The sequence below is a fragment of the Phyllopteryx taeniolatus genome, chromosome 14, assembly GCF_024500385.1.
Source record: "Phyllopteryx taeniolatus isolate TA_2022b chromosome 14, UOR_Ptae_1.2, whole genome shotgun sequence".
NCBI lineage: Eukaryota > Metazoa > Chordata > Actinopteri > Syngnathiformes > Syngnathidae > Phyllopteryx > Phyllopteryx taeniolatus.
In genome coordinates this window covers 14,723,064-14,750,035 of record NC_084515.1, presented here as the reverse complement: position 1 = coordinate 14,750,035, position 26,972 = coordinate 14,723,064, and the positions used below count along the sequence as shown (strand labels likewise).

At 42.5% G+C, this 26,972-nt stretch overlaps 1 protein-coding gene across 7 annotated transcripts in view; it reads left to right on the top strand.

Annotated features, from left to right (window-relative positions):
* mib1 (MIB E3 ubiquitin protein ligase 1) overlaps nt 1–26,972 on the top strand; it is a 62,527-nt gene that overhangs the window by 4,758 nt on the left and 30,797 nt on the right. For all 7 annotated transcript variants that reach the window (XM_061796931.1, XM_061796930.1, XM_061796929.1 and 4 more), the window contains 9 exons: nt 1,226–1,330; nt 2,636–2,702; nt 3,112–3,316; nt 3,392–3,575; nt 5,794–5,938; nt 6,020–6,153; nt 9,847–9,954; nt 10,030–10,227; nt 11,342–11,493. In XM_061796931.1, coding sequence (XP_061652915.1) covers nt 1,226–1,330; nt 2,636–2,702; nt 3,112–3,316; nt 3,392–3,575; nt 5,794–5,938; nt 6,020–6,153; nt 9,847–9,954; nt 10,030–10,227; nt 11,342–11,493 — 1,298 coding nt within the window. The remainder of the gene's footprint in view (nt 1–1,225; nt 1,331–2,635; nt 2,703–3,111; nt 3,317–3,391; nt 3,576–5,793; nt 5,939–6,019; nt 6,154–9,846; nt 9,955–10,029; nt 10,228–11,341; nt 11,494–26,972) is intronic.

Genomic DNA, 26,972 nt, shown 5'->3' with positions numbered 1-26,972 from the left:
AAAACCATTATCGCATGTCCCGCTGCTCAGATGCACTGTTAGCTTAGCCCTAATATTAACTAGACCCATTAATCAATTACCTCTGCGAGGGGCTGGTAATAGATAGGCTTCTGCATTTACTTGGGGCACACGTTTTTCATGAATAAATTAATTTACTCTGATGCTATTTATCTCATGGCACTTTCTTTACTTTATTATTAGTCTAGTACCACAATCCATTCACTGACCTGATTTGGTCAACTTCCAATAACTAAAACTCACCATTGACATCATTACGATTTGGAATAACAAATCCCTCCTGTTGTTTGAAATTTAAAATATGTCATAAATAAATACAATATGCAACAATATATAAAGAAGAAAAATAAGTTGGAAGTTTATCTCATTTTATTATTTTTTAAATATTCAAAATGTCCTTGATTTTTAGATTTTGTTTTAAACTGATCAATTTAACACTATACAGGAGGGTTAAGTAACATTTTAAAATTATTAATTGCCAAAACAATCAACCACCAATGAAATAAAAATTAAAAAAAAGTTAAAACCCAATATTCTACCGTTTGACAACACATGACAAGCATATGGTCCCTCTGTTATGTTTGTTTCTTTAGACCAAAAAGCTACATGCATGTTGATGATTTTTAAAAAAATGTATACAATAAAAATAAGAAAAGAACAAAAATATGGCCAGAATTTCTTGTTTTTATTTCTTTATACATTTGAGAAATGTTTTTGTAGATTTTTAAACCTTAAATGGGTATGTTTGTCATACCACATAATAGCGTTAAGCAACTTTTCAATATCATTATTGTCAAAAAAAATCAACTGCTATAATAATGGAAATTGTTAATCTAGTAATACTCTACCTTGTAACCACAAGTCACCAAGCATATGGCAGCTAGCATGAGAAGCTAAAGTCGCACTCTTCATCTTCACTCACTGCGCCTTCTTATAAACCCGCACAAACAGATGCACTTAAATGCGCGTTACATGTGTATGTGTGTACCCCGTTTAACACTAGGCAAATGTACTTAGACCGCCAGTCTTCTTTAAATTAGTCCACCTACTTTCTGTGAACATTCTTCTTCTCGTACCACCATTTCTCAATACACACATACTGAATTCATCCTTTGACGCTGGGTGAAGTAAAGTCTGGTGTGGTCACGTTACAGCTGTGCAAAAATGAATATGTCAGATAGTTGCAATTGCTCTTCTTCTTTAACAGGTGACTGAGATTCAGGACTGGAGTGCAGCCAGCCCCCATAGCGCTGCCTACGTACTATGGGACAATGGGGCCAAGAACCTTTACCGTGTCGGTTTTGAAGGAATGGTGAGCACACACACACACGCACACACATTCAGACACGCCGTCCTTCAATACATCAGCTGTCCGGTGGCTTTTGTGTTTGGCCGCAGAGTGGGGACCCCTTATTTTTTATTTCTTCATTCCCCCCCCGCCGAAGCCTTTGTGAGACCCACACTGGGCTTGGCCCCCATTGTATGCACAAGCAGCCGGAGGTGGAAGCCATCTGTATCTTCTTTAGTGAAAGAAGCCAACCGGGTTTTCTGGTTGTATAACCGATTTGTCATTTTGCTATTCTAATACAGTTGAACCTCTAAGGTTGAGCAAAATCTGTTCCTATAGGAAAAAAGGGCACTAGAAATAATCAGTTTGCGGGCCGAACAATCTCTATTATAAAGCCTTTATTAACAGTACAGCCAATGTTTTAGGTAACATTCTTAACTGTCATACAAGCGTATAACTAAATTAACCACCGATAATAAAAAGACAAACCAATAAAACTCTATCTGATAACAAAGGTGATTTGCCTCGCAGTTGCACCTCACTCAACACTTGTGCCTCACGCTTGAGAGGGTTTGAATCTCAACAGCCCATGTATCATCCTTAACTGTCATTCAAGTGTGGAAAAAAAAGTTAAGCGCTATCTATTTTAACAGGAAGGAATAAAATGCTCAATCTTAACAGTCACAATGAAGGTGCTTCACATCTCAATAGTACCTTTCCTTTCCTTTCTTGAAGTGAGGCGTAAAAAGAAGTTTAACCATTGTTGAAAAACAATAGATGGGTATGGTGACAAAAGTATTGGGTCACTGCTGGAGGCTCACTGTGCTGTGTCTGAATGCAAGTCTTCTGACTTCATGCAACTTATAACATTCTTCTCTTAACATGATTTACTTCTTTTGGAATTGGAATAAGTGTCCCAAAGAAAAAGCAAATCACAGAGTTAGAGTCGTTGCTTGCTTCACTGATATATCGGAGGGGCCTATTCCGACTTTAGATGCACATTTTGTTTAAATGTATCTAAAATAAAGGGTCTGTGCACACAATCCTAAGTTAAAATGTGTCCGGTTGGCTTGTTACAATAGGATGTTCTCACAACAGGAATACTGCTTCTTCCCTTCAACTCTGCAACACATTCACATTGTGTCGCAGCAACGTAGCTTTTCACTGACTCTCCTCTCCGCCATGTTGCTGATATTATTGCTCTGAGCAAACACATTCCTACAGCAGCAACTTTAAATGTCTGCCATCTGTGTTTTTATTATTTATGCTTGTGCCCTTCGGGCGGTAGAACTCCCATGGGCCACTGACTCTGCTTCTTGTTTCTTGCAGTCGGACCTGAAATGCGTTCAGGACGCCAAAGGAGGTTCCTTTTACAGAGACCACTGTCCCGTGTTGGGTAAGTAAGCCATGTGGGACCGTTCTTTGGCATTATCAGGCTACTTCTCTCAACTATTGCTGTGCTGAAACAAATCCAAGGGCAGCAAGGGGAGGTTCTGATGTAGGGAAGCATGCATGGCCACTAGGTGGTAGCACCACCTAGTTGCTTGGTTTCAATACAGTTTCCGTATGAGTTTTATTTGTATTTTTTTCTCTCATGCCATACATAAATTATACGACTTTAAAGTTAAATGGTGCCATTAATGTGTGTAATATTTCCTTTCATGCAGTAAATATTACATTATGTAATTTATGGTTTTGTAACAACATTTCACCCCAAGTTGTGTAAAAATTGTTATTCTGATGTAATTCTAGTGATTGGAAATACATCTTTTGATAAATAGCTTTCATTTTTTTGTGCCTCACAGGCGAGCAGAATGGGAACAGGAACCCCGGCGGTCTTCAGATCGGAGACCTAGTCAACATCGACTTGGACCTGGAAATCGTCCAGTCGCTGCAGCACGGCCACGGCGGCTGGACCGACGGCATGTTCGAGACACTCACCACCACCGGCACAGTGTGCGGCATCGACGAAGACCACGACATCGTGGTGCAGTATCCCAGCGGGAACAGGTGAGTGCTCAGATTTTGTTATTCAAAGTGAAATTAAATGGGATGTGTCAATGAAGTAAAATTTCCGTTCCACAGGTGGACATTCAACCCCGCCGTACTAACGAAAGCCAATGTGGTACGTAGCGGCGAAGTAGCCGCTGGGGCGGAGGGAGGCGCTTCCCAGTTCCTGGTGGGCGACCTGGTTCAGATTTGCTATGACATTGACCGCATCAAGCTGCTACAAAAAGGCCACGGAGAATGGGCAGAGGCCATGCTTCCTGTAAGTCTTTTTGCTTAAGCGGGGGGGGGACGCATTTTGATGTTTAACATCTGTATAACCCAGTCTTTAAATGTACCCAAAAGACCCCAAAAAGTCACTGTGTGTGCCGTAATCGTGATGACAAACCAACACACACAACAACATCTGTCAAAACACATTGGGACTGACCTGTTAAAGGCAGGATGGTGCCACAAGGCATCCTGACTGCTGGAAAATACAAAGAGAGAGTAGTAGAAGAAGAAGAAATGGAAGAAGCTAAGCTAGCTGGTAGCTTTTCTGGCAACTGCATAGCAATGGCACACTCATTGTCATTTTTATTGTGGTAAATGACTTGTTAGACACATTATACAAACACTCAACAGAGCCAATTAAAGTAATTCTTTTTGATTCCGGCAACAGCACGAGTTTCAGTGAGTTTCCTTTTTAGCTATCGTTCCGTTTTGTGCCACAAAATCTGAGTCTGTGGCTCGGCCCAACCACGCACATAAGGATTTGCAATTAGAAATACTGAACCGGTTTAACATTTACGATTGTCACCCCAACCATTTTGCGAGGAGCTCGGTCGGGGCAGGAAATATCCTTCTTAACAAATCCCAACACCACAGGATAATCGCACAGGATAATCTTGTCAAGTCTTCCAAAAACCGGGCCATTCCTGGCTTTGTCGGAAAGGGGGGAAAAAAAAGCTCAAATTTGGCCTGATGATTGGTATGTACAAAGCAGCGTAGATGCATATTAGAAATCCAGACGTTTTCCTTAATCCCTGACAATTTGAGAAAATGTGCATGCTATCAGTTCGAAAATATTTTTAAGGTGAAAGACCAGCTCAGTAAGTCAATGTTTTTTCTGTATATAGTTTATATGTTTAGAACAGTTCTCAGGTGTCTTAAAACATCTCTTACATTATTCCGTCAGAATACACAAAGAATAAAGAATTCCAGTAAACTAAATACCCACTTATTACTCTCTGGTTGAACTCACTTTGTTTTGTCAGGAGGCGAGATTGATTCTCATGCAAATGCTAAGTACGACTTTTCGTTACCATGGAAAAAAGCAAGCGGCTATTCTGTGTTGTCAATTTAGCAACTTTGGTGCTATGTTAAGCGAGATTTCCGGCTATTTTTCCAAAAAATGATGAGCAAAAAAATCTACTGCTTTTTGTGGTGTATAGGAGACTTCTGGAGACTGTGAGACTTCCTCCAGGGCAGGAGATGTTCACCCCTTCGGGTCTAGACTACAAATGAATGGCGTTTCCACTCGCTCACAAACACAGATATAGGCTGATAATAAAATATTTACTTTGTTGTTTAATTTCACACTTGACAGGAAGGCAGGTACTCCAGAGACCCAAATATTTGTATACAAGCCATTAAAAAGTCAATTTTCCGTAGCATGTGCTAGTTTAGCCTCTCTTGCAATATTGTCACATCAGAGCTAAGGTCTGGTACAAAAAACATATCGAACAGCGACAATTGCTGTGTCATGAGTGCCAAGCATTAAACGTCACACCCCTGTCCCCGCATTGCGGATATGGGGATTGCTACGCTGTTGTGATGTACTCATCAGCTTAATCCTCTTCGATTCATTTCTTTTTCATGCATTTTGGTTTGGCCACAGTGGAAATCACAATTTTTGAGGAAATGTACAATTTTCCCCTTGCTACTGGCGCCCATTTGACAGCCGCCCTTCAAAGCGGGCTGTTTTTTAAGACCAATGTATTTTTTCAATGGCGCCTTTTATCATGAAGCGTCATTGGTGTCCAGAATCTTTGATGTAACTAATAGCAATTTATCTACTGCAAGATGCCACCTGTCTCTACCTAATGAGCCTGAGCAGTCCTTGTTATTGATGACCAGCACACACAAAGCTCGACAAACTCCAAAGTGTCTCTCCTGATCTGAATTGAGACATTCTCTGTTGAGGGTTTGCTACGGGGATGCTGAATAGCTTCCGAAGTTGAGATGTGTCCCTTTTTTTTAATTCATCACTAAAATGGATTGTCCTTTTAATAATAACATATGGTGATGTTTTATTGTTATTTGTCAGGTTTTATTTTTGCTGTGAGCTTTGTCTCATTTTCACGCCTTCCACCCTTATTTTTACATTATTTTACCATTCTGTCTTGCACTCTCTCTCTCTCTCTCTCTGTATGTACGTTTATATCACATAGCCCTAAGACAACTAATTTAATGAGTTTTGTCACAACATTTATCAACAGACCCTGGGGAAGGTGGGCCGCGTGCAACAGATCTACTCCGACAGCGACCTGAAGGTGGAGGTGTGCGGGACGTCGTGGACGTACAATCCTGCCGCCGTTACCAAGATTGCTCCCTCGGGCTCCGCTGTTAGCAACGCATCCGGAGGTTCGTGCCAGCGCTACCTGTATGCCATGACTTTGACACTGCGAGGCTTTATGATGTTTTCCCCCATTCCTGTTTGTCCAGAGCGTCTCTCCCAGCTGCTTAAGAAACTGTTCGAGACGCAGGAGTCCGGCGACATCAACGAGGAGCTGGTCAAGGCGGCAGCCAATGGAGATCTGGCCAAGGTGGAGGACATTTTGAAGAGACCAGACGTTGACGTAAGTGCTGTTTTGTTACCACTCGGGGGCGCATATAGTTTGGGCCCAGCCTAAACGGGCTGCTGTTGAAAATGAAAGTTGGCACTTTGGGAGCCATTCCCCACTCCCCCAATCATCAGCTATACATGCTCATATTATATTTCTCAATAATAACCATGAGGCACTTCGTTTTTTTACAGCTGGCTTGTGCATTTTAATGTGTTGAGGTTTAGCTCGCAGCCTCGGGCTTTGGATGTAATTTCTTCTTGAAATACCGATTTAATTGAGGAAAAATACTCTCTTTTTTTAGCATTTCGAAAATATTAGTCATCCCACTCGTTAGCCTTTGGACCTGGGATGGCAAGCGCGCGCGGGAGGCCCAGCTGGCTGCTGAAGGGCAAAAGTTTATGGCCTCCAAATTCGAGGCTTAACCCAGTTTTTTTTCCGCACTCACAGGCGCAGGGAATGAATAAGACAGGGACTCAGCTGGATTTTGCGGGCTGTTGTGTTTATTTTCACTCGATGTTGAAGACATCACAAACACAATTGGCCTCATTCACATATTTGTGCTTAAATCGTAAGACACACGTTTGACGCAAAAAATCGTTGTAAAACACAACACATGCTTTTAGATAATAATATATTTGCATGGCTTGGTGGTGCGACAGCTGCCCAGCTGGCTTGCTCGCCCCAAACCTGGAAATGCACTTCCAGCAGTGTGTAAAACCTTACTGTACAACGCCATCCTTCATGAAATGGGCCCAAACACAGCACAATTCTGGTTCGAAAATGCTTAGGAATTTCTCCCAAAATAAATTGAAGCCATTGGCGTGAGGAACTGCCACTCCTCTGAGTTTGGCAGGTGGCACAAAGTTTAAGCTTTGCACAAGGCGCAACTGTGTTGTCACTCAGCAATTTTTCCAGAGGGGAGTGGGCATGTAGCAACCACCAAGTGAGCAGGTACATAATTAATCAGTTAACTTTTTCACAAATACACGCAAATCTGATCCAGTCATTTTGCAAGCCTTATGCCATTTATGGTAATTTTCATTCAATTGACAAAGTACATAGATGTCAATCTTAAACCAGATGACAGACTCGTTTTAACATGTTGTGCATTAAACAGTAGAAAAAATTTGATTCTGATAGTTTAGGATTAAAAAAAAAAAAAAACAGCAACAAAAAAAAACCCTACATAAAAAATAAAAGAAAAAGAAAATGCTCTAAAATGCTCAATCATAAGCATGAGAATAGTTTTTAACCTGGACTTAAAATATTCACAACTGGGGCTAACTGCACTTCAGTTGGCAATTTCTTTAACTTATTTGCAGCATAATCGCTAATTGCTGCTTCACCATGTTTGCTTTGGGCTCTGTGCTCCATTATCTGACCTGAGTCTGTAGGTCTCAGAGTCCTACTGGGTTTATGTATCAGTAGCAATTCTTTAATGTATTCATATTCAGGGCTTAAATCATTCAGTGATTTATAGACCAGTGGCAGAACTTTAAAGTCTATTCTACAGGTGAGTGGGAGCCAGTGGAGAGACTTTGGAACTGGAGTAATATGCTCTGATCTCTTTGTTTTGGTCAGAACCCAAGCGTGTTGAATGAGCTGCACCTGTTTAATGCTCTTTTGGGATAGTCCAGTCGGAAGACCGTTACAATAGTCAAGTCTACTAGAGATAAAAGAATGGATACGCTTCTCCCGGTCTACTTGGAACATGCAAACCTTCACTCTGGATATGTTCTTCAGCTGGTAGAAGGCTGTTTTAGGAATAGATTTGATATGACCGCTGAAAGTCAGATTGGAATCTTATCAGCACACAAAGGTTTTGGACTTGTTCTGTGGTTTTTAAAGAGAGTGATTCTAGGTATTTACTCATAGCAATCGTCTGTTCTTTACTGCCAAAAACAATTGTCGGTTTTGTTGTGGTTTAATTGAAGGAGATGTTGTTTCATCCAGTTATTTATTTTAGTCAGTGACACAAGACCTCAGACAAACTGTAGTCGTATGAAGACACTGCTCTATATAACTGTGTGTCATCTGCATAGCTATGATAGTCAATGTAAAAGTTCTGCAGAATTTGACCCCAGGGTAGCATATACACAGTGTGGCAGTGACGCAGAACCTAGGGACAAAATCAAACCGCAGGTTGTATCAGAATGTAACATGTAATTATCTCATTGCGGGATGTTTCTGTGTCTCTGTTTCAAAGTGCACACCGGTGCAGCAATATCCTGCTTCGCTGGGTTCTGTGTAAAAGTTAAATGCGGATAGAAGCCTGGTCCTCTGTTACGGCTTTGACGCTGTGCAAAAGAGGCTTGTGATTGGCACAAGAATGCTATCGACTGCGTCACGCTGTTATCGCAGCGTATTGGGCCCAAGTATCTCCTAGGAGAGGGCCTGAGATCCTCCCACTTCAAGTGTCCTTCTCAATCTGAGGAGTATTACCGCAGGGCCCCGAGGAGGCACTAAGCGCATTGGTGTGCACTGCGGCACAAACCTGTTTCGTAGAGACGTGCGTGTGTCGTTTCCAGCCTGACTTCGCCCTCAAGCCACAGCAAACTCCTTTTTGACACACAGAGAAACCCAGCGTAGAGTAGTTACTAGTTAGAATTAGTTTGCACTATTAACGTCACTCATAGCGTGACATATTAACTGTGTGTGTGTTCGTTAAAGATGGGTCATATGCCCTACTGTCTTTCATTAGAACTATTTGTTTAAAGCTGAGAACACAAAGCCTGACCGTGATCTGCCTGTCAGGACAAGCACGGGGAGTCACAAGACTCAAATGAGTCCATATGAATATTTATAATAGAATAATTTTTGCAATGAGCTCATAAAGTGCAGACACAGCCTGTAACATACGGCATTTTTAAGATATAAACGGCACTGACGTGACAAAGTCCAACCAGCAATAATCTGCCTTCAGAGTTTGGATCAGAGCTACAATAGAGGCAAGAGAATTCCGTAGACAGGTGTGAGATTTAATATCTAGTACAGGGGATTCTCGGTTTACAACTGAGGTTGTGAGGTTACGAACAGCATGCAATGAACTACACCAGTTTGCGGGGTGCACAATAAGGAAAGCTCCGTTACCACTACACCCAATGTTTTTCCTTTGTTGTTTTATATTTACGGCCAAAGAATTTGTTTGTTTTGTTTCAGAATTTCTTATTGCGATTTCACTACTGCGTCAGGACAAGATACTGACGGGCTACCGTGCGGTCTGTATTCGGGTTACTTCGTCACCATTGAAACGGTCATAAACCGAGGACCCCCTGACGTCACTTATTTGTCCGCTTTTATACATAAAACCAGACGATGATGTTGCCACGCATCGAATTGCCGGATCTATTTCACTGTGTGAACGCACGCACAGTCCCGGCCTTTGCTGGGTTCTGTGTTAAAGGCAAAGGCTTAATGCCAGATGCCACTTGCTCTGATGTGCCCATTTCAATGGATCGCTGTGTGAAAACGTGATTCTAATTCTCCTTAATATGACACTTAATCCCGTTTAACGATCTTTAAAATGCCACACAATAAACATCGATATAGTTTCTATTCTTTGTAAGTAATTTGACAAATTAGTCTGCCATCTCCGCATAAAGTGTTTCATTGTTCGACTTCTTTAAACCTGCAAATACTCTGTACACAGCTAATTGAGTGCATAGATAATTGATCATGATAATGAAGTTTGATTGTTTATTTCAGGTGAATGGGCAGTGTGCCGGACACACGGCCATGCAGGCAGCCAGCCAGAACGGTCACGTGGACGTTCTCAAGCTTCTGCTCAAACATAGCGTTGATCTCGAGGCTGAGGTTGGCATCACTCACAAAAAGCTTTTATCGTCCAAGCCGCACCGCATCTTACTACTGGTGTTTTACTGTACTCAGGACAAAGATGGGGATCGGGCGGTGCACCACGCAGCGTTTGGTGACGAGGGCTCAGTCATTGAGGTGCTGCAAAGGGGCGGTGCTGACCTGAACGCTAGGAACAAGCGCAGGCAGACGCCGTTGCACATAGCTGTCAACAAGGGACACCTGCAGGTGGTCAAAACGCTGCTGGACTTTGGCTGCCACCCCAGCCTCCAGGTATCCATCAGCACCATTTATTTGCTTGCGTAATATGAATTACATCGATCAACTTAAAGGAGACAAATTATGATTCCCCTCCACACACAATTTAAAACAGTTCCCAGGTGTTTTAATTACATGTCTGTGACACGCTTTCGTCAAACTACGCCACGGATCAGGAATATTAGTACACTAAACCCTGGACCGAGCCCCTCCACAAATAGTGGAAAACCTTGAGTATTTGGCATCCCTCCAATAATATAATATTATAATTGCCTGTATTAATAGTTTAAATCATTTGTTGAACAAACAAGAATAGTCCAGTTGCCATGATTCAGCCTTTGCAGTTTACCATGACCTGGATGACTGACAATCTACACCGACAACGCAACTTAATGCAGCTCTGCTTACCCTTTAGCTTTGACAAAGTGTTTCAGACAGTATGTTCCTGCAGTGTCTTGAAAATGGCAGCTCTTAGCACAGCCTAGGTTCCAAGGGTTTTCGACTTTTCCGACCCCTCCAGTGACTCTTTTTAAAAATGTGATTAGAAACAAATTTAGCTAGTTTTTGTGATGTTTTAGGAGACTTCTGGAGAGTTAGACATTCCCTCCAGGGAAGGAGATCACCCATTCGTGTCCAGACTGCAAATTAATGCTGCATGCTTTCATTTAAAAATATCTGAATCTCACAATTTGACAAAATTCAGGACTTGCTCAAAGACACATTTTCAGTAATAGGCTGATAAAAATAAATATATCACACTTACTTGATGGGTGGGAAGGCACTCCAAAGACCAAACAATTTGTATATAAGCTAAAGCTATTAAAAAGTCAATGTTCCATGTCGTTATCCTATTAGCATAATTGCATGTCATTTTTGAACATCTTTGGGGAAAAAAAGAAAAAACACAACAAATTAAACGAACAAGAGTCCAGTTGCCTCGATTTAACCTTTGCAGATTATCTTCACCTGGATGACTGAAAATCTACACAGACATAAAGAAAAAACACCATATTTAGCAAGCGCATTGGTGTTTTAGCTTGCTATTGCAACAGTAAGTTAAAAATGACTTACGAAGCAATTATGCTCTTCGACTAATAAATGTCCCTTTAACACAATGTTTCCCGTCCAGGACTCAGAGGGTGACACACCCCTGCACGATGCCATCAGCAAGAAGCGGGACGACATGCTGTCCGTGCTGCTGGAGGCGGGCGCCGACGTCACCATCACCAACAACAACGGCTTCAACGCCTTGCACCACGCCGCTCTGCGAGGGAACCCAAGGTACGGGACACGTATCCGGCGCCAACATTTGCTTGCCATCTGCAAGGGGGGTCCGAGCAAATCTTCCCATGTCACATTTTTACTTTGGTTTTAACTTTTTTTACTAAGGCGTAGATTACACAAAGCGCCAAGCCTTGTACATTTGTTGGTCACAAACTAAATAACAGAGGTGGAAAAAGTATTTACCTCCGGGATCCTTTTTGGTTTGATTCAGTATTGCTGACAAAACGTTTAATTGGAATTGAACGCCAACTGCTCAGTGTGCGTTTCACATTGGTGTTTGATTTCAGAGCACAGTCTTACAGTGGACGGGTTGACTTCCAAGTTGTCCTAATTTCATAACACAATAGGGGATAAACTGTCCCCATCACACCAGCGTTATTAACTCTGTATGCAGTGTTCTGCGTATTTTTCTATGGCTTTTAAAAATATTTTTAATTCCTAACTGTTACTCGTTAATCAATGTAAAATGCAACTAAAATAAAGTAAAACCACTCAACCTTTGAAGACACCGGGCTACTTTTGAGGCATAATTTCTCCTAAATATTTGGTTCAACTCCAAATTATACCTCTTGGACTTGGGAGGTTCTACTGTTCTTCTGCTACCTTGCACCTCAGGTTTTTTTTTTTTTGGCTTCCTTCTGACCTCAGCGTCATTCTTCAATGGTTTATACTGTGGTTCCATCTCCCCAACAGACTGTGAAAAGCGTTTGTTCTTTTGTTTATGTACTCGGTGTTGCTCCAGGCCTAAAGCGTCTATCTATCTTGCGTTTAGCAGTTGTCCTTGGCTGTGGCCATTTCTGTGTCCCGCACAATGGCTTTTTTTTTGTGTTTGTTTGTTTTGTTTTCACACCCACAAGTACGTTAAAGGGACCCCTGTCATTATCATGTTTATTATCTGGAGTTCTTGATGGACAGTTTGGGGTCAGGGTTCAATATCTTGCTGTGTGTATGAGTGTGTTTGCAGTCCTACGCGGAACAGCATTCCCCTCTTCCCTCCTTGGCATCCTTTTAATTGGTGTGAGGAACTGTGAAACGTCTGCCTCAAGCCAATCGAATAGATTGTCAACGCTCGCTTTTCCCTCAGAGTCGGACTCATCAACCAGGCACATAAAAAAAATCTAAAAAGACATTGCACATTAAAGTTAAAAGTATGGAGAGTTTCATCCTGATTGTTAAAAAAAAAAAAAGAAATGCTTTGTTTTTCTGTCCTAAAAAGAAAATGACTCTAATAAAAGAATTGGTAGATAAATAGGGGAGGGGCGTGCATTTATTTGCAATCCCTCCACTCGCGTATATATTCCTACCATTTTAAATCTGTACTTTTCACCTAGCCTGTCCAGAAGTGTTGTGATGAGGTACTGATAAATCGCTCAATCTGCCCCTTGGCTCACTCTTAAGCAATTCAATGCACATACCTTGCAACCTTAAAAATGTGTATTTATTTAAAGAAGGTCTAAGGCTGGCAGAGGTGGACTTGAAATTGCTTCCTTGCAAATAGCGTAAAAAGTTTGTTGTGGTTTATGTTTGTGCAGCAAGATGCTGATTGTAAAGTCGGGTGAGAGAGAGAGAGAGAGAGAGAGAGAGAGAGAGAGCGGTGGTGGTGGGTGGGGTGGCTGGGGGTTCAGTGGAGGACTCTCTGGACTTGGAAATGAAAAATGCTGGAGTGCAGCGTGACTGTGTTAGGGCCCCTGTTGTGTGTGTGTGTGTGTGTGCGTGCGTGCGTGCGTGAGTGAGTGCGTGCGTGCGTGCGTGCGTGCGTGCGTGAGCGTGCATGCGTGCGTGTGTAATACACTTTCTGTTCCCCGCTCACCCCACAGACAAGAAGATATACGTCCCCTTCTATAGTTTGCCCATTTACTTTTATTCCACGCTCCAGCTCCTCCAATATCAGCGAGCCTGGCTGGCCACAAGTCCTAACGCCCTGAAAATCTCTTCCCCCAGGCTAAGGCTAAACTACCCACCTGGTGTGTGTTTTAGTGGTAAAGGTGGTTGTTTCAATTGAATGCTTATTTCTTTTCAAAAAGTATCCTTGATGTGTTTTTTGGTGGAAAAAGTGCTTTGAGATTGCGCTGTGATATGAGGCACTTCAGATTATGGATATGAAAGAGAGACCTGGTGTGCGCAGATTTAAAAAAGTGTAATCTATTGCCTTTTTTCACAGAAATACTTCAAAATAGCTGCTTCAGAGCCTTTTATACAATATCCGTTGAAGCAACAGTATAGTGTCCCGCAATTTTTTAGCTGTTGGAAAATTGACGTGTTGATTTCATCCCCCTGGAGTTGTCAGTGTCATTTATACAGAACAGCGGTAAGGGCAAAAATGACTTTCATTTGCGTATAACTCATCAAATTTGTCTTACTTTTTCATTTTTCCTCTTAGGAAATAATTTAAATTGAAATAATTCCTTCCAGAGTCAAACTGTTAATCATAAAACCTTTATTAATGTACAGACAGCATTTTAAGTCACCTTTTGACATTCTTAACGGTCATATAAGTGTAAAACTATGGTAACCACTGTAATACGTCAAAACAAAACACCCCTGAAAGACTCTTCAACGGCATAATACCCGAACAAAAGTTAATAACCCCATGCATCCATTTTCTGTGCTGATTATCCTCCTATCCCAGCTGACTTTGGGCCAGAGGCCGAATACACCCTAAACTCGTCGTAATCGCGGGGCACATATAGAGAAACAAGCATTCCGTCTTCAATTAACCTAAGAAAGATGTTTCTGGAATCAATGTTAATAAAACATCTTTGCTGCCTTTTGAAAACAAGAGACCACGTTTGTAGGATTTAGTATTAGCAGCGAACATTAGACTCATCTTATTGCTTTGAATGTGAGTTCAGGGTAGTATATTCTTAAATGGGACCTATGTAAAATCGACTTTTTAGTTACTTCTATACACAGTTGGGTTTTTGGAGTGCTTGCCCACCCATCAAGTATGAAATGATTTCACAGAATTTTGCATAATTTACATAACAGCCCCAACACAGATTCAACACCCATGATTTGGATGCGTGGCGGTGAAGGGCCACCATTTCCAAAGAATGGATAGATTGGTGATGCGTCTCTGCACAATATTAGTTAAGTGTAATCCAGTGGCTCACATTTCTCCTTTAACAACTGGTCCAATGTTGCATTTTAAATAAAAAAAAATAGAAATAAATAAATTAAAAAAAAAAAAAAAAAAGGAAAAGCAAGAACCAAGCACTGTGTTAATGGTTGTTGCTCACTGAACTGTCTTGTCCGAAATGCTTTTTTGGGGGTGAAGTTTAGGGCCTGTTTTGGCTCAATTACAATTGTTAGACCTAAAGTCTCTCTTTAGTGTTAGTCATGTACTGCATTTTCACCCAGTTCCATCCAGGCCTACCTTGGTGTTTTGATGCATAGTGCTGTCATGTTTTACAGTTGCCAGTAACTGTAAGAGAAATATATACTGTATACGTTGCTGCAATGGGTTTTTGGACAGGAGTTTTCTCTCCACCTAGTGTGTTTACTGCTGTCTCAGCCTGGCTCATCTCTGTGTCTTTCCCCTCGGGCTGCTGGAAGCCAGTACCTGCTCGAAAACTGTAAACAGTTTACAGATTAATAGCGCATGACTCGTAAATGTTGAAGGGGGGGGGGGGGGGGGGGGGGCACCGAAAAAGCCCTGCAGTGGTTGCTCTATACCGATTGAACAAGTCTCCTTCCTCTAATGCCTGTGCGCACACGGTAACATTTACCATTTCTTTTAGCATGGCAATGCACATAGAGTAGGACCGACCACATATGGTAATTGCTCTGTGCTGTGATGGTTGTATAATAACACAGATCACAAACTGAAACCGGTCACTATTCATTGATGGTGTTGGATTTCTCAGCTTCCCTCTTGTGCATTTCAAATAAGCCAGTCTGATCATGCCCAATGGAAGAAGCACTTGGTGAGGAACCGCCACAGTCAAACAAACCCATGATTTGAATTGGCTGATTTCAGAACTTAAATTAATAGAAAATAATTTCAAGTCAATTAATTTGTTCAGCTCAAGTTGTTGCCATCCTAAAACCTGTCCAAACATTACAAAAAGTAAACAAAATCACACGTGAGGTAACACTTTGCTACTTACTAAACTGAGCTCTAGTTTACTTGTTTCTGTGTGTGTGTCTGACATTTCCACAAGAATTTTGGTTGTTTAAAAAAAAATCAAATCAAATCAAAAAAGCCAAAAGTCACTATTTGGTATTTACCTTGGCATTAAGGTCATGCTTTTGTTCACATTTGGCACAGTAAGGGAACAAATTGCAAAACAAACCACCTATCTTTTGTGTGAACAAGACCAGCTAGAATGACACTGAAAATGAAACCTCAGCAGCGTCAGTCTTTTCTTTTTTGGAAAAGTGGAAAAGTGGAACATCTGTAGTATTGTCTTTCGGAAATGAAGGCAGTAGGGAAGTGCAACAGTAACAGTTTGAACAGCCTGAACATTAATAATGGCACTTGTTATTGCAGGTCAGTTTAAATGCCGTCGGAACGTTTGTACCGTACCTATTTAAAAAAACAAAACAACACAAAAAAACATGGCTAGCCAGAAGCTTGGCTAGACTGTGTTTGTTTATGGCCGAGGCGTGTTACTGAACACTTCTTGTCCCTTACCTAGCATGTTCTGTGTTCGCCCCATCATTTTAGATAATTGCCCCTGCATTTGGTTATTCTTTTATGGCTAGCTTTGAACAGAAGTCAAGGGCAGTCTCTTCACTAGTTTCACAGGCTACATCTAACGATGTGGAGGGCAGAATGTGCCCCATGGGCCTTGAGTTTGAAACCTGCCCTTTAGATGCTCACTGAGATAACGTCTCTGGACATTCACGTGTCAATGGTTTAAACTTTGAAATTTGGGTTTATTTGAAAATTGTACCACTTTTTGGGCGTTCATTATTGGAGTTTAACTGACTACAGATACATGTGTGCATGGTTTTAGAGTGTGTCAATTTGCTCTCCAACTCAGCGTAGGTGATAGCATTTCTCCATTTCAGACACACTTGCAGGGCCATTTAGCTCGTTTTACATTGCCGTCACAACCTCGCTGAGTTGCATTAACCGCCAGCCTCCATGCCCAGTGCGTAATCAGCCGTTAGCGTCCAGCGACAGTCATTTAAGGAGGCGTCTCAGCCATCCATCCGCAGTGGGCCAGTGAGAGCAGCGGGCTCCTGAAATAACCCACGCTACACGTCTGGTCCTGCTATTTTTGAAAACTGACCATCGATGGCGTGCTCAGCATACCAAAAAGGGGGACCAGGGCAAAATGTTTGTAGCAATGACTTTATTGTTCTGTTAAAATGAGACATTCAGCATGGAACATGGCAATCACAAGGGGTCGTTTGAAAAGCAACACCACAGGCGTCCCTGCAGTCATCAAAGCATAGCTACAGCTGGTTGAAGGGGACCAAATCCATTCAAGAGGTGATTTGGTTCCATTTTACCAGCTTTAGCAAAGCATTGTGGGATATCTCTCTCTTCAGACCTTCAGAGTGATGTCCCATAATCAAACCAGCCCTCTCCTCTAAAACACCCTTAACACACACATATAGTTCCTGCACGCAACTACTACTTTTTCATTCACCCTGTGCCTTTCTATACTTTTCCCGACACACAGATTGTAACTGCTTTCTGGGGTGAAAAAAAAAAGAAAAAAAAAAGAAGGATAATAATAATCTGTAGCACTCGAGTTAAATGTCCTGCAGTCATGAAGCAATTACAGTCCATGACAGATGGGCCCTGCTGCAAGTGTGCGTTCGCTCTGGTCACTCAGACGGACACATCCACATCTGAACACTTTCATACACACTTGTACTCCTCAAGCAACCCTCTGGGTGTCAAGTCATAATATTCATTTTAGTCGGCTGTCTATGTCCAGCGGACTGATTTGTAGTCCAGAATATATGGTTTGAATGACGACTGAGTGCAGTTTTCCGGGCTTTACACTCGTACCGTGTTACATTACACATTGTCGCCCCATAAAAGTAATTTGTTGATTTGTCTGTGTGCCACTGCCGGTTGATTATCCCGCTACGGCTTTAAAGAAATAACAGGAGAGTAACATGCAAAAGCAATTATTTCTTTACCTCAAAGTTGTATCCTTTTGAAAATTAGATGCTGCATCTCAATTGGTTTAACTGAATATAAAAATGAAAAGCCACAAAAGTCAATATAATCTATTTCCAATTAGGAAAAAGTGGAAAAACCTAGGTTCATTTTAATGTGTACCTCCTTCACCTTTTTATTTTATTTTGTTTATTCTCCTTTTCTTGACATTATTTAATGGGGGAATTATGTATCCTATTTTATATGTATTTTTAAATGTATTATATTATTGTATATGGGTGGATAGTTATAAATCCTTTAATCTATTTAATTTAATTTAATTTGATTTTGTTGGGGCAAAAATCTACTTCCGCAGCATGTGTTCAACCTCCTTTCAGTGTCCGAATCTTCCATTTATATACTGGCAAGTGCTTTTATAATTTCATATTTCTCTGACATTATTTTAGTGGGGGAAAAAAAAATCATTTTATCGTATTTTCTGAAAGCAAAAATAATCAAAAATGTGTTCATCCTCTTAAAAGGTTGTTGCAGAGCGATGCGTTGATATATTGGCAGGTGCTTTCTAGTAGTCATTTTTAAAGTCCGTGTTAAACATATATAAATATTTCCCTGACATTATTTTTGTCATCTGGAAATGTCAGGAACACAGCCGCCTGTTTATATAATTATTGACGTTTGTTCCCCCTGCCAAGGCACGAGCCAGTGTCTCAAAGTGGGCGCACGACAGCTGAGGCATATGCAGCGGGCCGGGTGTAGACAAGATGGAGGTCAGCGTCAGGCCGGCTGGACAGCACAGGCAGTTCTATTTGTAACGTCCATATGCACATGCAAAGAGACATGCGGTTGGGCCGCCCACCTCGGCGAAGGGCCCATAACAGGGCAAAAAAGCCCTTTGATAGCTGCCAAGCGTACTGGGCGTTTGCTAATGTCAGCCTCTGCTGTGTATGTCACTCAGACAGCAGGTTGTTGCTATCGAAGGCCTCGAACAAATGCAAAGCGCTCAGAAAAGACAATCAAACTTGAATTTACATTTGTACACGTGTGAGGAATTTTTTTCCTATCAGGGGCCATTTTCAGTTCATCCAGTGGCCATCCGAAATTTATGAAAATATCATTGATAAAATTGTTCTTATTATATATTGTGAGCATTTTTAAGTCAATGTTTTGGGGCTTCCTTATTAGCTCTTTTGAGGCATTAGAATTGTATCAAAGGCATATGTTCTCCACCCTTGGATTTTGGTGATTAACTTGCTGTTCTTTTTCAAATGATTTGTTACTTTTGAGAAAACTTGGCACTCACTGTTGAAAATGAAAACAATTTTAATATCCGCTCGGCGATTTACTTGTCATTGTGTTGGTTATCTTTAGAAAACATGGCATTCACTTTCAAAGCGACAGAAATTTGACATTAAGTTTTGAAATTACCTTCTGAAAACATTGCTTTACTTTTAAAGTTGAATGAGTTTGCCTATTTACTTGTTATCGGAAATACTTTTTTTTTTTTTTTAACTGCATTTCATTTCAAAGTCTTGACGTTAGAGGCAATTTATTTAATGTGTTGAAATGATCGCCAGTAAACTTTAGAATTCACCTTTAAAGTTTTAATATTGGATGTTTTACACATTTTAAAATGCTAAAAGAGGTGAGTGTTAGCGAATAGCTTGCAGTACAAACTCTGTGTCCATATTGTGTTTTGCCTGAGTCCGTCCACAGTTTGGAAACAGCTGACAGGCCAGAGTTGATCCTGTATTGTCACTTTTTTCGATGCTCTAATCTAACTGCCACGCGGCCCGGCGAAAGCATTTGGCAAGCGTTGCAAACGTGAACAAAGAGGGTGTAAGGGAGTTAGGGGGGTTAGCCAGGTCGGCGTGTGTTTGGGGCCTACTGATAAAGGGAGGCCGGTCGTGGTTAAACACACAAGACCGTGGAAGCTGTATGATACAAGCGTTTCGTTCTGCCTCCTCAGCAACTATTATTGCACAATGGCGACGTTTTGGTCCACTTTTCCACCTTGTTTCTCACGAGCCACGTGGGGAAAAGATTACGGCGGTATTAAGGCACCGCTACAGTACAGCAGGCCAACTGCAGCAAAAATGGCTCCGGGCACTGTCACGTGGCCACATTATGCCCTCCGTGAAGTGTTAGAGGGCGAATGCAAAATAACATTGTCACTATATTTTAACAGTAGTCTTCATAATTGCCCAATGAACTGTCGTCATATCTTGGGTGAGAGCTTTTTATTGGCTAAGTCAGCCAGTTTGCCGAAGCGGCGAGCTCCCCTAAAACGCTGAGTGCTGCAGTGAGACTGCCCAGAGACAGTATAGCTAATGCATGAGCTTTACATCCCACTCTCTCTTTCTGTCTCTCTCTCTCTCTCTCTCTCTGTACGCTGCTATCACACTATTATCACAGGCACATTAACACAGAGAACACATTTCTTCCTAGAGTGAAGACTTGCACCTCACCCAGGATACATACTTCTTTACATTCCATAGCTGTCATATGTTCATATGGGTACATAAAGAAGTATGTGCACCGAGGAGGTTATGTTGAGATATGAAATTCTCTCACCCGCGCGCTCTTTCTCTCACCTTTCGGCCAAGACGGAGAAGTTACAAGCGGAACAATTTCCTTCACAGCTTTCCCTCCCAAGTATGGTAGTCTGCACTGTAAGATGACTTAGAGTGTAAATTCACTTCAACGCTCGAGGCTTTCCTCTGGTTGCCATGTAAGGCTGAATGGGATGCCCCCTCCCTCCGCTCCGCCTGCCTCAACGTAACTCTTGCAGTCCATACCATAGTCGACTAGCCCAGTGACCCCCCTACTGTCCTCTAGACGAGTACCTCCCATTTGTACAGCAGTAAAAAGATGGATAGAAAAAGTCTTCTCGATGGACTGCTTCAAGGTGGTTTCTTCCTGCTCTGCTGGAAGGTTCTTCTTTGTGCACCTTGTCTTATATGATGGCCTCCGCTGTGTCCACGGTGCTGGGTTTCAATGACCATACTTAATATTTTCACTCCTGCCCTCCCACTTTTCTCGCACCCCCTACCCCCTCTCCATACGGGCACCCTTGCTTCTCTTGTGTCAGCGACGCCCCCAGTGGCTCGCCGCGTTTGCTGATGTTTGAAAACAAGGGAGATCCAAGTGGAACAGGAAGCTATTGTGAGTCGGATTTGGGCTTTAGGCGCACCGGGGCAGGCCATAGGTCACATGAAGGCGCTAATGCCCACTCAGCACTTGTGGATCGGTGGCCCCCTCTCCTCTTTTGCCTCCTGGTCTCTTGCCACGCGTACAGCCCCCTCTCATCCGCCTGTTTAGCCCCTTTCACACAGAGATGCCGCCAAATAGATTGTGCGTGATGAATCGTAACAATCTCTGTGTAAATATGCCTGCGATACTTAGCCATCTCTTTCACACACACACTGCATCAGAGCCGTAGCAGATGATGTGGCTTCTCTTTGCCTTTCACGCAGAACACAGCCAAGACGGATATTGCAGTGTGCTTCAAAACTTCTTTTTTTGTCCCTTTGACACCGTTCTATATGAATGGTACCAACACAGGATGCGATGATAAAAGAGAGTGGTAGAATCCGGCACCTGTGCAAAAGGGAATAATGGAAAGTGGTATTAAGAAAAACACTTGAGACTCAATTCTCCTGTCCTGTTGTGTCGAAGCAATTGTCAATACTTCTCCATGCCATATGTCCAATTGTGTAGCGTGTTCTCTAACAGTTTTACACAAATTTTGTGTGAAAGGAGCTCAAAAATAAGATTGTCAGGGCCATTCAGCGTCTAGTGTGATGTATAATATTGTTGCCGACAGTTGCGTTCAAGAGAAAACAGTCCAGGAGAGATGATTGTCAGGTGTTAAACTTTACATCCCTGTCCTTGCCGGCATTGTGGAATTCCCTTGCACCAAGGCGTTGTCCCACCTCCTATGTGATCGGAAAATTGCCGGGTTGAAAAAAATGCCGTCTTTTCAAAGGGAGGACTGAAGGGGCTTGTGTATCTACGGGCAAAGTAGCTGTTCCTTTGCGGAGGGGGTGGTGCAGATCAGCAGATCAATAACCATTTGCACCATGGTGACAAATGTTCAGTAGGCCTCTAATGAATATTTGCCCCAGACCAACACATTCCACAAGTTGACACTAATCTCGCCAGCAGGCTTGACCGCTCAGACGGGCAAAAATGAAACTAGGGTCTCCCCCCCCCCCCCTAAATAAACAGAAAGTGGTGCAACGTTGTTAGCAGGTAGAATAGCAATGAGGCAGAGGTGACAAAGGCAGGTGCATGAGTCCTAAAGGTGTGACGTGTCTTCGGACGGAGGTTGCGGGAAGCGACGAATGTTCTGGTTCGGGCCGTTGCACTGCAGCATTGTGCCTTGTCCTGTCTTTGGCCCTATAACAGCAGGCCGTTCACTTAGATGGCGAATAAACTGGGTTAGCAGCCTTTAGTGATGAGGCGGGTTCAGCTGGTGACACACATCCACCCTGTCCTCCATCCTCACCCCACCACATCTGTGTTAATACACTTCTCACAGCTGTGTGTGCCATCAATCCTCTCTCCCTACCCCCGCCCTGATCATAACTCCTGACCTGCGTGCTCGTCATTATTCCGATGCCTCACCATGCCGCGTTCTGTCCCGTGTCCTCCAACTTACCGTGACCTCCCCTGCCTCTCGCTTTAATTAAAAAAGTGAAAAATTTGGGGGAGAAAAAGCATATTCAAAGTCCCAGTGAATTGAGTATCCATGGACGATGCCCCGGACGAATTAAAGCAGGTGCGAGTTAACAAGTCCCATCGTTAGATAGCATGCGAGAACAATACTTAATGAGCCAGAGGAGCCGTGCTGCGGCGGCAGTGGCAGCAGCAGCAGCAGCAGCAGCAGCATGTCCGGTCAGTGCCAGAAACAGACAGAGCGAGGGGGGAGAGAGAGCAAGGCTGGAGAGGGAAGGAAGCAGGGAGGGAGGGATGGAGGGAGGGAGGGAGGGAGAAAGATGAGAGAGATAGTGTGGACAGTGCAGAAAAGGGCTTAAATCCATGTGGACTGGAGCAACTCCCTGTTCCAGCGCATCCTGCATCCTCTCTGTACTGCTCTTTATGGCTTCTAAGAACGGGAGAAACTGTGTGTGGTTAAGTTGCTGCAGAACAATATATTCCACCCCACGCCCCTCACCCCCACCGCCAACAACAGCAGCAGCAGCAGCACACCTTCCTTTTGACTACACGGCTTCAAACCTGTCAGGGTTAAAGTAGATCCAAATATTACCTGTCAGATCAGTTTCTCATCCCTCTCACGCCCCACTCATCCCCACTAGTGAAAAGAGCCGTAATGACCTCGAGAGCACTCCAGCCGCTGCAGCCACGGTTATGTGTGTGTGTGTGTGTGTGTGTGTGTGGGTGCGTGTGTGTATGTGTATCTGACTCGCTGAATCAGCTTCCATGATTGGGGAGGTAGTGAGGGAGGGAAGGGAAGGGGAGGCAGATGACTGCCAGAGTCGGCGAAGGGAGGGGTGGGAGTCGGGCGGTGGACATTCCCACACATACACCCACAAAAAAGTGGTACACTTTTTTCTGAGACTCATTGAGGGGTGGTTTGAAACACAAAAAAAAAAGAAGAAATCTGCCGCACTCTCCATCACATGAATGCTTAAAAAAGAGAAGTGGGGAGGATGCCCTCGATGATTGAACAGGCTTTAAAGAGTACCAAGGTCCTCCCACTCTACCCTTTTCATATTCCACACACACACGCCACAGCTTTATCTGGCTCATAGAATGCACTTTTTTCAATTCGAGTGAGGGAGTTAGCTGAATAGTTGACAAGCAAATTTTTAGTGCCATATTTAAAAAGGACGTCATAGGAGACAAGTGCGCTTGCAAATGTGATTGTCAGTATTGGAAACTAAAATCACAAGATCATGCAAAAGAAATACAACTACTATAGTCTTTTTTTTTTTTAAACAACTGAAGGGCATGCACCAAGGAAAAACCTATTACTACCAATAATTTGGTGCTGATCCGCATTAGATATGTGAATCCAGTCATTTGGTGCTGATCCTAATATGGGAATCTTCAGTCTTGGTAGAGGTCATTAAAGAAGACATGCATTTTTCCTCACATTTAATATTTTCAACGTTTCAAACAGTTCCCAGGTGTCGTAATAACATGTCTGTGATATAATTTTTTCAACATACCCCCAAAATCAATAATGATGGCACACTTTACATGATCCTAGTGACCACAATTATCGGTTATGGGTATTGTCACGATATTGCGAAATGGGAGTGGCAAGTAAAAAAGTCTGGGACACCTTCAGTCTAAAGACAGCCAAAGCAATAATCCTCACAGTAATAAAAAACATATCCAACAATCCAAATTAGATATACAGGGTGTTTGAAAAGTAACTCCCTATTTTAAAATTCTGTTGTTCCATGATTAAAGGAACAAGTATATTCTACCAAACCAACGACTTTGGAAGAACTTGAACGGCGAACACGAATGGAAAGTTTTCAGACCCCCTTAAATTTTTCACTCTTTGTTATATTGCAGCCATTTGTTAAAATAATTAAAGTTAATTTTTTCCTCATTAATGTACACACAGCACCCCATATTGACAGAAAAAAATGTAATTGTTGAAATTTTTGCTGTCAATATGGGGTGCTGTGTGTACATTAATGTGGTAAAAAAATGTACTTAATCAAAATCAGAATCCTCTTTATTTGCCAAGTATGTCCAAAAAACACACAAGGAATTTGTCAGAGTTGCGAGAGTGAAAAATTGAAGGGGGTCTGAATGCTTTCCGTACCCCACTGTATGTCTTCCATCCCACAAGAGTTCCTTGTGAAATCAGTTAATGCGTTTCCCAGGCGGCTTGAGAAACTGGTGGCTAATGCTGGCGCCCATATCAAATTTTTAATAAAACTCCATGCAATACGCTTTCTTCTCATGTTCAAACCTTGTACGTATTATAGTTCATAAATAAATTACAAGTACTTAAAAATAAGGCGTTACTTTTCAATCACCTGGTATATAGAATAGATAGATAAAGCTATATTAGAAAAAAGTAGGCGGCACGGTGATCGACTGGTTAGCACATCTGCCTCACAGTTCTGAGGACCGGGGTTCAAATCCCGGCCCTGCCTGTGTGGAGTTTGCATGTTCTCCCTGTGCCTGCGTGGGTTTTCTCCGGGCACTTCGGTTTCCCCCCACATCCCAAAAACATCCGTTGTAGGTTGATTGGAAACTCCAAATTGCCCTTAGGTGTGGATGTGAGTGCGAATGGTGGTTTGTTTATATGTGCCCTGCGATTGGCTGGCGACCGGTTCAGGGTGTACCCCGCCTCTCGCCCGAAGATTGCTGGGATAGGCTCCAGCACGCCCGTGACCCTAGTGAGGAGAACTGGTACCGAAAATGGATGGATGGATAGAAAAAAGTAAAAATCTTTTACAAAATATTTCGAACATAATACAAAGTATTTGACAAAGTTATTCATGAAAAATGAACAAATATTATGAAAGACATACAGAAATATTAAAATCTGAAAATAATTGTAAAAGTTATCAAATAAAGAAATATGATACGAAAATACAAAAAATACCACTGTCACTTGGATTGCCTTCCAGCATATTGCGTAACACATATTGTATAGGTCTGACTTTTTTTTCCACGTGAGTTGCGTCCTCTTGTTCATTGTCCTCTTCCTCGTCTTTGAATTTTTCTTCTACTGTCTTTGTCTTTCTCAGTTTGTCCGCTGTTGTGGCGCGCGACAGATAGTAGAGGCAGAAAGACTACTCTGAGACATGAAATACAGGAGTCAAAATAATTAAAATTTTAAACAATCTGCAATGTTTATTGGTGAATTGTTTCATCCCTCTAAGACAAACTAATTAACTAATGACAACAAACAATCTGCTAAGAAAATGTTTGCCTGCTTGATGATGAAAAAAAAAAAAAAAAAAAGCTTACAGCATTTTACTGTGACGATTGGCAAGACCCATTTTGGGCACAGAACCCAAATTTTGTGAAAGCTGTTCTAGATGAGTAGTCTCTGCAGTGGTCCAGAGAGGGCATGTAGAAGACAGTGGCAGCTAATAAGGACCACGGGGCCAACATGGCGTAGGAGCTTGAGCGTTTAGCACATTGTGTGAAGCCAAGCATTGGAAGCGTGCCTCAGTGCTTGTTGCCGGGCTGCTCCTGTGTCTTGTCCCGCCACCCTCCCTGACCATATTTAGTCATGGCGTGCAAAAAATAGTTCCCGCTTTGCTACACGCCACACACCTTCTCCCCCATCTCTCCCTTTTCCATATCCCTTCCTCCCCCCTTCTGCAACTGTTGGCTGCAGACTCCGGGAAGCTCCGGCTCCCTGCCTATCGATTCCAGTGGCCTGGAAGCAGAGAGGAGCGTCGTACCGGTTTAGCCTCTGCTACCATTTGCTGCTCTATTTTTAGCGGCCGCCAAATAAAGTGGTCTCTCATGCTTCCACTTGTGTGTTCTTGAATTTTTACCCCCTCCCCTGTTTTAAATCCTTCACCACCACCTCCACTGATATAAGCGCCCCGCACTCTCTGTGTCCTCTTGACCTCCCCCCGCACAGTCTCCACCATTCTCATTTTTAAAATAGTCCAGGACACTCTCCTTATGGTTGTCTTACGCTCACCCCTATATTTAGAATAAAGGCATGTTGGAATAATAGACCTGAGAGTGATTTTCAATTAATTTATTCACTGAATCTGTTAGGTTTAGCCCGTTTTAGGTGGCTTTTGAATTGGGTCTTGATGATGGCGTCAGTCATACAGTTTACTCTTTGTAGAGATTCAACCGTCTTGTCGACTTTAACGCTCCGCAATGATGGTTATAGCGTGAAGCCGATAAATCGTCGACCACGCGTTTTGGCATTCAAAACTACTACTACTAGCGAGTTGCGTCGCTGGCGTGCAAATCAGAATTTTGGTCGCAAACAGAGGACGCCTTGTACAGATTATGTCTGGAGCAGGTTTCTGCTAGTAGGGTCCCTTTGAATCGCTTCAGAGTTTGGGCTTCATCAGATCCAATATGTTTGGTAGAGTTCTGGCCTTGGGGAGTTGCGCTACTAGAGTTTTGTGTTTTATAGTCGGTCAGTCACCAAATTTCACATGTACAGAAATGTTGAATGGTTTAGTGGCGCCCATCTCTCTGGTATTCGTGGTTGCAACCTGCTAGCAATCGCACAAAATATCTAGAGCAAGTTCATCTCTGAAGGACAGCGGGAAAGTTCCTTAAAATGGCAGATCACAGTGGCACACTTCCTCTGTCTTTTCAGGCATGGGCTCTTGAGATTTTTTTTTTTTTTTTGTGGGTCATCTCCCGACATTCATGCGTACCAGATTTCAACATGGTAGGCATGTTGTCTTGA